This window comes from Solanum stenotomum, unplaced genomic scaffold (genome assembly GCF_019186545.1).
Source record: "Solanum stenotomum isolate F172 unplaced genomic scaffold, ASM1918654v1 scaffold8858, whole genome shotgun sequence".
Classification (NCBI taxonomy): domain Eukaryota; kingdom Viridiplantae; phylum Streptophyta; class Magnoliopsida; order Solanales; family Solanaceae; genus Solanum; species Solanum stenotomum.
In genome coordinates, this window is record NW_026037393.1 from 71,510 (window position 1) to 81,112 (window position 9,603).

General features: G+C 36.4%; 1 protein-coding gene across 1 annotated transcript; it reads right to left on the reverse strand.

Annotated features, from left to right (window-relative positions):
- Positions 1–3,970: 3,970 nt before the first annotated feature.
- Positions 3,971–7,333, reverse strand: LOC125853075 (putative late blight resistance protein homolog R1A-10). Its single transcript, XM_049532746.1, has one exon. It carries the CDS (start codon positions 7,190–7,192, stop codon positions 4,565–4,567), a length of 2,628 nt encoding a protein of 875 aa, XP_049388703.1. The 5' UTR covers positions 7,193–7,333; the 3' UTR covers positions 3,971–4,564.
- Between the last annotated feature and the right edge of the window lie 2,270 nt (positions 7,334–9,603).

Sequence of the window (9,603 nt, forward strand, 5' to 3'; positions counted from 1 at the left end):
CATTGAATCTCCTCAATTTTTAGAACGTATACATGGGGATATTTGTGGACCTATTCACCCATCTAGTGGGTTGTTTAGATATTTGCCTCTTATCATCTCGCAACCTGGCGTTTGCAAAATTATTGGCACAAATAATAAGATTAAGAGCGCAATTTCTAGATTATCCCATTAAGGCAATTCGCCTTGATAATGTTGGATAATTCACATTCCAAGCTTTTAATGATTATTGCTTATCAATAGGGATAAAAGTTAAACATCATGTAGCTCATGTTCATACTCAAAATGGCCTCGCTGAGTTATTTATTAAGCGCTTACAATTGATAGCAAGACCATTACTTATGAAAACGAAATTGTCCACTACCATATGGGGTCATGCTATCTTACATGCTGTAGCACTTGTTCGTCTTAAACCAATTAGTTATAATAAATACTCTCCGTCACAATTAGTATTTGGTCATGAATCAAATATTGCTCACTACGAATTTTTGGATGTGTTGTATATGTGCTAGTAGCACCACCTCAGCGCACTAAGTTGGGCCCCCAAAGAAGGTTAGGCATATATGTTGGGTTTGATTCACCATCCATAATTCGCTACCTTAAGCCATTGACGAGAGATTTATTTACTACAAGATTTGCAGATTGTCGATTTGATAAAACAAATTTTCCGCAATTAGGAGGAGAGAAAAAAGAACTTAAAAGTGAAATTGCATGGAAAGTTTCATCATTATCTCATTTTGATCCACGTTCCCCTATGTGTGAACAAGAGGTCCAGAAGATCATTCATTTGCAGAATATAACAAATCAAATGCCAAACGTATTTACTGATTTGAAAAGGATAACTAAATCACATATCCCCGCAAAAAATGTGCCTATCTGAATTGATATTCCAACAGGACCATCTAATAGTGTCATAGCTTCTGAATCTTATACACACCTGAAGCGTGGGAGATCATTGAGTTCAAAAGACAAAAATCCTAGAAAGAGAAGTGCGAAAAATGATAAAGATGACAGTATACAAGAGTCTCATGAGGAAGTCCAAGATCTAATTAATCTTAATATTCTTGAAGAAATCAGTGAACCCGAGACTCAAGTGAATGAAGAGATTTCAATAAGTTCTACGGGTGATGGGATAAGATTAGATCGTTCAAAAATTACAGTGGATAATGTTTTCGCATATAATATTGCACTTAACAATATGCAAGACAACGAGGATCATGAACCTCTATTTGTCGAAGAATGTCGACGAAGATGTGATTGGCCAAAATGGCAAGAGACAATTCAATCAGAATTAGACTCACTTGCTAAATGTGAGGTTTTTGGACCTGTAGTCCAAACCCCAAATGGGGTAAAATATGTTGGCTATAAATGAGTTTTTGTGCGAAAGCGAAATGAAATTGTAAGATACAAGGCACGCCTTGTTGCGCAAGGATTCTCTCAACGACCTAGTGTCGACTATGAAGAAACATATTCACCAGTTATGGATGCAATAACTTTTCGATATCTCATCAATTTAGTTGTTCATGAAAACCTTGAAATACATCTGATGGATGTGGTTACAACTTATCTTTACGGTTCACTTGATAATGAAATTTATATGAAAATTCCAGAAGGACTTAAAATGCCTGAAGCATATAGTTCAAAACCTCGGGAAATGTGTTCAATCAGATTACAAAAGTCATTATACGGCTTAAAACAATCAGGGCGCATGTGGTATAATCGCCTCAGTGAGTACTTGATAAAACAAGATTATATAATTGATGTCATTTGTCCTTGTATTTTTATTAAGAAAACAACATCAGGGTTTGTTATTCTTGTTGTTTATGTTGATGACATTAATCTCATTGGAACTCCAGAAGAGGTCCAAAAGGCAATTGAATATCTAAAAGAAAGAATTTGAGATGAAAGACCTTGGAAAGACAAAACTTTGTTTTGGTCTACAAATTGAACATTTAGCAGACGGGGTCTTCATCCATCAATCTGCCTACATTGAAAAAATCTTGAAACAATTTTACATGGACAAAGCACATCCATTAAGTACTCCAATGGTTGTACGATCACTTGAAGTGAGGAAAGACCCATTCCGACCTCAAGAAGAGACTGAGGAACCTCTTGGTCCTGTTGTACCTTATCTTAATGCAATTGGTGCACTTATGTTTCTTGCTAATGCTACGAGACCTGACATAGCATTTTCTGTTAATTTATTAGCAAGATATAGTTCTTCCCCTACATGAAGACATTGGAATTAAGTTAAACATATATTGCGATATCTAAAGGGGACTAGTGATATGGGTCTGTTTTATACTCACAAAGATAGTACAGATCTTGTTGGTCATGCAGATGCAGGTTATTTATCTGACCCACATAAAGCTCGATCTCAAACAGGCTATCTGTTCACATACGGAGGTACTGCAATATCATGGAGATCTACGAAGCAGTCTATTGTCGCTACTTCTTCAAATCATGCTGAGATAATAGCAATTCATGAAGCAAATAGAGAATGTGTATGGTTGAGATCAGTGATACATTTCATCAAAGAAAAATGTGATTTGAAGTGTGATATCAAGGTACACGGTGCTCTTTGAAGACAATGTTGCATGCATAACTCAATTAAGAGGAGGCTTCATAAAATGAGATAGAACAAAGCATATTTCACCGAAATAATTCTTTACACATGATCTCCAGAAGAATGGTGATATTGATGTACAACAAATCCGTTCAAGTGATAATCCAACAGACTTATTCACCGAATCTTTACCAGCCTCAACTCTTGAAAAGATGGTACACAAGATTGGAATGCGAAAACTTAACCATCTGAATCGTGGTTTTTATCAGGGGGAGTAAAATACGCGTTGTACTCTTTTTCCCTTAGTTTAGGTTTTGTCCCACTGAGTTTTCCTAGAAAGGTTTTTAATGAGGCAACAAGTAATGCGTATTATGAATATCTATGTATATTTCTTTTCTTTTACATTTACATCTAAGGGGGAGTGTTGTAAGAAAATGAAGGATGCCACTTGGAGACTACCAATTTAGTGACTTTCATCACTTATCATGGTGTAAGGCAAATATGCATGCCATGTGGAAACCATCTTTTGGGAAACTACCAACACTTTGCAATTAGTAGCCAAGTTATACATTTGTACTTTAGCTTACTACTATAAATAGCTACTACATTTACAAATGAAGAGATATAGATTGAAAGACATTACTCTCTCCGTTGTTCTCCTTTTTAAGTGTGTTAATCTTAAGTTTGTTAAGTAATTATTTTATAACAACTTTCACTTTTCCATTTTCAAGATCTTCTTTTTAGTTTGTCTCCAAACATTGATTTTCTTTAATAGTGAACAGAGCAAAATTAGGGGGAAATTAAAAGAATGTAGACTTTCATTCATTTTTTTATCATATTTTCTGCATTGGCCATCAATTCAGCACAAAGTTCCCCAAGCTTGTACTTTTTGTCTTGTTATTCACACAACAAAGCACTATTGCTGCAGAAAAAGCCGTTAGCCAGCCACAAATGATCTTCATTTTTACATATAAAAGATCTGAAAAAGGTATCTTATTCTATTCAAATTGTAAGTGAACAAAAGATCTCATTTCCTTAAAAAAATAAAATGAAATGGCTTGATATAATAGACATTTTGAATTGTTCTCATATATTAAAAATTTGAACATTTTGCTTTGCAAAATAATAATCATATAACTAGACAATTAAAATACAAGATTAATAAAGGTAAATTATATATCACACAAAAAATATGTAGCAATTAACCAATAACATTGTCCTGTTCATCAACATCAAAATCATCATCGTCATCTTCTTCTTCTTCTTCATCATCATCATCGTCATCTTCTTCTTCTTCATCATCATCATCACCGTCATCTTCTTGTTCTTCATCATCATAGTCATCATCATCATCTTCATCAGAACTGCTAGCCACAAAAGAGGAGAAATGAAAATGTTACACTTGCCAAAATTAAGGAACAAGAGCAAAAACATATCAAGAATGAGCATGCAAGTAATAACAAGTTACACAATATTGGAGGGATTTAAATTATACACAATGACTGCAGAAAGAACGTTTACACTATCGGTGCAATTTATCTATTATCCAGGTTATTATATCGATCTAGCTATGAAGAGTTGTATGTTGTTGCAGATAAAAACAGAAAAATTATGTATCACTGCCCATAACTTCAACTCCTATTGGGCATGTCTACTCATGAAAGTATGGCTACCTTCAAAAGGCATAATACATAAAGATCGCCCTTTAACTTGGCCTCAATTAGCATCAATGTATGTCTTACGTGGCATAATACACGTAGGACGCCACATAGGACGCAAATTGCCATGTAGAACACCACATAGAATGCATATGTCTACCTGTTCAACTTTATACAAGTTCAAATAGCTACTTGTGTACATCCAAAGTTGGATATATTACGTCTTTCCAAAAGAAAGAAAGAAAGAACCAAAGAATCTAACATTAGGCACAGCACTAAAAATATATAGTTTGGAAGCACAAATACAAGAAACAATTATAAGAAGTAAATCAAGGAAGATGTCTTACAAATAATCACGGGTATAGACGTCAATAGAACGTCCATAGTTGTCTTCAATGTCCTGCTGAATTTGCTTAGCGGAATTCCCAACAGATTGTACACACTTGGTTATTTCAATTAGAGTAAGTGTGGTTATATCTGCAAATTCTTGGGGGATTGAGTCCAAATTCCCGCATTCTTCAATAATCAGTCGTTCAAGGCAGGGAAAGTGATCACTACTGGCTCTCCAGTGCCGGAAGTATAAATCTTTCAGTAGCAAGAACTTCAAGCGAGGAAACCCTTCCTCAGCTACTTCCCACTCGTCGCCTATGAAGGCAAATGTCTCCAGCTTAAGGGACTCAAGTTTGGGTAATTTACCAACAATGCTCAAATCCTTCCATGGCAAGAAGAACTGTCCGGTGAAAGCTAAATTCTTAAGACTTTGTGGAAAAGCACATGGAGGAGGTATGAGCAAAGGTAACACTACAGTTTTCCTACCATAAATGATAGGATCTCCAAGATGAAATTCCAATTCTTCGAGCTGATCTAAGTAGCGCAAATCATGCAGGTCTTTGCAACTACAAAAGTCTTTAAAGAAGCCATATATTTGCAACTCCTTCAAATTGGGAAATAGTCTAAAGAAAGAACCAGTACAGTACCTAGGATTCAATCCAGAGAGACAATGCAATTTTTTTAAAACCAAACTTTTCCCTATAATTCCATGATAGTGCAAGTAATTCCAGGTCAAACGGAGGTGCCTCAACTGCAGCATCATCAAAATTTCCGATGGTAATATCAAAGCAGTTTTAGTAAAGGGATTTGAAAAGTGAAGTATAAAAGTTTCCATATAACACAGGCTTGATATCGATGGAGGAATTTCTATTATTGATGAGGGACCCTCTTCTTCGAATCGTAGCAACTTCCCTACGCGATGATCAAAAGCCAAATCTAGGTATCTCAAGTGAGTTAAAGAAAGTATTCGACTGGGAAAAGTTGGACAGCAAATAGAAGCAAGATCTAGTACTCTTACTAGCTTGAAAGGCAACTCTGGCTCAAAGCGTTGGTATTTTCCAAACATGATAATAGAATGAGGCTCACTGTTACGATACCTGACCAGTTCTTCCTCATTATGGATACTGATCCGACCTCGACTTGTACAGGAACATTGGATGGATTGTGTACTTGGATTTTGATTACTCGTTCCTCTGAGAACATTCACAAAATTCACATTTCGAGCTTCCCTCAAGCAGAGTTCACGGGTCACATCGTGCATTCTACAACTCTTTTTTTTTCCATCAAATTTTGAATGACTGATGGAAATTAAACTTCTATCTATAAGATCTGTCAAACATTTTTCTGCCGCTTCTTCTATATTTTCCATCTCTTCTACCTTCAAAAATCCCTCTACAACCCATAAGTCCAAAAGTTTATTGACAAAAATCAGGCTATCCTCTGGGAAAATTGCAAAGTATAGAAAGCACGGTTTTAGGTGAGAAGGCAAGTGATAGTAACTCAAAGCCAACACTCCCATGCATTGGGCTTCAAGATCTGTGCTTACCACTGAACTTACATTTTCGGCAACACTTTGCCACTCTTCCAATGTTTTGCCGGTTTTGGAGAGAAGTCCCGCGATCACAGTAATTGCTAGAGGTAATCCTCCGCATTTTAATGCAATTTGCTTACCAAGTTGCTCAAAGTCCGGGGGAAAAGAGTTTTTCGCGAAGACCTTTTCATACAATAAACTCCAACTTTCATCAAAATCCATGAGGCGCATGTGATAAGGAGGTTTACCTGAGCTAGCATATCTAGCCACTTCCACATTCCGAGTAGTCAAGAGTATTCGGCTTCTATTATTACAGTCTGGGAAACATTGTCTTATATCATCCCAAGCTCCTTTAGTCCATATGTCATCAATTACTACCAAGTATCTCTTGCCTTTTAGACGCTTTTGCAGTTGGTCTGCTAGTTGGTCATCAGGTTCCTCACTTGTCGAAGCAAGAAGGGCAAGGAGTACATTTCTCACACAGTACTCTTGCGAAACAGTAGCTTTTGCAAGAATGTCAAAGTGAGACATAATGCGTGGATCTCTATAGAGTTTTGTAGCCAAAGTTGTTTTGCCAATGCCTCCCATACCTACAATTGAGACAACTTCTAGTTCCCTTTCTCCTCCAGCAACTTGATTGAGCATCATCTCGAATTCATTTTCATGGCCAACCATTATATTCTCGGGCTTCTCTACAGCATGTTCAGGTATACTAGCTGCTACAGAAAACTTTCGTGCTTTCAAATCTTTGATTTTACTGTACCAGTTCCATATTGCCAACCACTGCATCATGAGGGAATCAATGCGTCCTATCTCTTGTTCCAAGGAACAACAGAGTTCCCAGAAAGCTCTTGCTTTATTCTTTGCCTTTTGTGCAAAAAGAACATTTCTTGATTTCGAGTCAACCATATCCTCTGCACTGTATGCTACCTCTGCGATTTCAGCTTCCAAGTTTGTTAATGCCTCGAGATCGTCTGTTGCTTTCCATGGTTTCTCCAGAATAGCTCTCAAAGATTTGAGCTTTTCATAGAACGGTTGCAAATCACGTCCAGTAAGTTGCATTGATTGGTGTATGGTTCTCATAAGACAAGTAATAGCAGCATAAGACATATCGCTTAATCTCTCTTATGTGTCTGATCAAAATATTGAGTTTCTGCACAAAGAAGAAGGAAGAATATCTCTCAGTATGAAATGGATGAATTGTCACAATTTAAAAAAACAGAAAGTACAAAGGTCTTTCTTTTATATATATTATTTCCATCACATTTCCACAATCCGTGTACCTAACCTTATAATGGAAATAAAATAAGAAACCGAAGTTTCTCTTTTTCTTTAACTTAGTCAAAAAAAGACTGGATTAAATTATGATACACGTATTAGATTAGGTACATAACTAACCATTCAAAATATTTTAGCGGAACTCAGTAAACAAGAGAATAGTATTGGTCCAAAGTCAGCTCTTGGATGAATAGTCAGAAATTTTTTAAAAATAATTAGATGACTTTCTAAGTAAAATATCAATAGTTGAGTGATTTTCCAAGTGAAATACCATTAGTTGAGTGACTTTTGAGTTATAAAACAAAGTTTAGTGACTTTCTAAGTAAACAACTCAAAGTTGAGTGACTTTCTAAGTGAACTATTCAAAGTTGAGTAACCATTTGAGATATTAACTCTTAATCTAAGTGTAAAATTCTGGCAAAATTTACAATGTTTTCTTTTCATTCATTTCTTATCCCCAAGCTTGTTCATTTTGTTTCTATTTTTCTGGTTATTCACACAACAAAGTAGTGTTGCCGCAGAGGCGGAGCCAAGACTTGAAGTTTATGGGTTCGGAATTTTAGTCGGTTCTAAATTTATAATCTGTACATAATTAAGTTAATTTTCTTAAGACAAATACAAAGTTTGAACCAAAATTATATGATTCTGCTGAACCCGATCCTATACTCTAGCTCCACCCCTGATTGTTGGTGTTCGCCGTAGTCAAGAGGAACTGCTGAGTTAAATTATCAATCTTGAGAGAGACAAGGACCAGGTTCAATACCATTGGCTTTCCTACAATAAGCAGTGTCACAAAGGCGGAGCTAGTGAAAAATATACGAGTTTGATTGTGAACTCGGTTACTATTGCATAGTTAACTTGAGATCGTTTTAGGAACCCATAAATTTCAAATCCTGACACACTGACAGAACAAAATATTTCTCAGGTTACAACGAGTGTCATTTCGTCTACATCTAATCATTGGAAGAAGATACCAACGCATGAGGAGCTGTGAGTACACAATAAAAACATGATATTTTCAAGGTTTCTTTTTTTACTGCAAGTGATAAATATGATTGTGTGAGATACTCTTTTTTAGGACTTCTAATTAAAACCTGGACTTTTTTTTAAGTGAGGCGCCACAGGCTGGAACTCAATTGGTTAGACATAGCTGGTGGGAGACAGCAGCCGTCAGCAGGTACCCAGTGAAATAATCGAGGTGTGAAGCTTAGTATCAGATGGCATTTCTGACTTTAATGTAAACAATATTAATCAAACCACAAAGTAGTAGTGGTATCAATCTGCATAACCGTTATTTAAAAGATTTTTTTTATAACCGTGGTTACCGGGCCAAGTTTGTGCGCACCTCGACTAATTCCACGGGATATCTGTCACCTCCCACCAGTAGCAGGTACTAGGTAAATCTATCCACCAAAGGTTAGGACAGATAGAAACACATCACCTAGTGGCTTTTTTTTTGGTCTCTGCTAGGATTTGAACTTGTCATGGTTCTCAACCCATTTCATTGACCACTAAGCCACACCCTTGGATGCCAGAAGATTATTATAACCATACAACTTGGTTTTTCCAAATAAGAGATTGTGTGTTTAAAATGGATCAACTTCAGTTCGAACAAAGTTTCAGGCCAGCAAAGAAGCTGAAGAAACTAAACAAATGGTCAAGATAGTATGCCAGGAAACTATTCAGAAGCAATACAAGTGCAAAAAAAGGGAAAGCAAGGCCTTTTAGATTTTGTTGTTCATGATATAGTACAACTTGAAAACAATGTGAAACTAAAAACGATGACAAAATTCTGACCTAAATTGAAATAATAAAGTACCTTTGTACCAAACTTCCTAATATGAAGGACTTCCAGACCTTTATAGAAGTATAATTGGCAATCACTAATTCAGTAACTGAAAACCTGATATCATTGATTACTGAATGCGCCTTGAGACCTAGACATGAGCAGTGCCTTCGGTGAACTTGGGATCTTCACATCTGTACCTTCCATCAGGCCCAATTCCAAAGCCCTTTGGATCAGCAAAGACGTTCTCTAGCAGCTGGCTACGAACAGGATGAGGGCTTTCATCTGCAAACTCGACAGCTTCTTCAACCAGTTCATCAATCTTCTTATCAATGGCCTTCAACTCTGCTTCACTTGCCAGATTGTTCTCAAACATATACTTCTTCAAGGCACTGATAGGATCTCGTGTAGCATAATGGTTCTTTTCAGCTGCCAAGATGAACAGATTAAGGTCAAA

Bases quoted from the DNA above. Each gene is read 5' to 3' on its own strand.
- LOC125853075 (XM_049532746.1), bottom strand. From the start codon at position 7,192: ATGTCTTATGCTGCTATTACTTGTCTTATGAGAACCATACACCAATCA.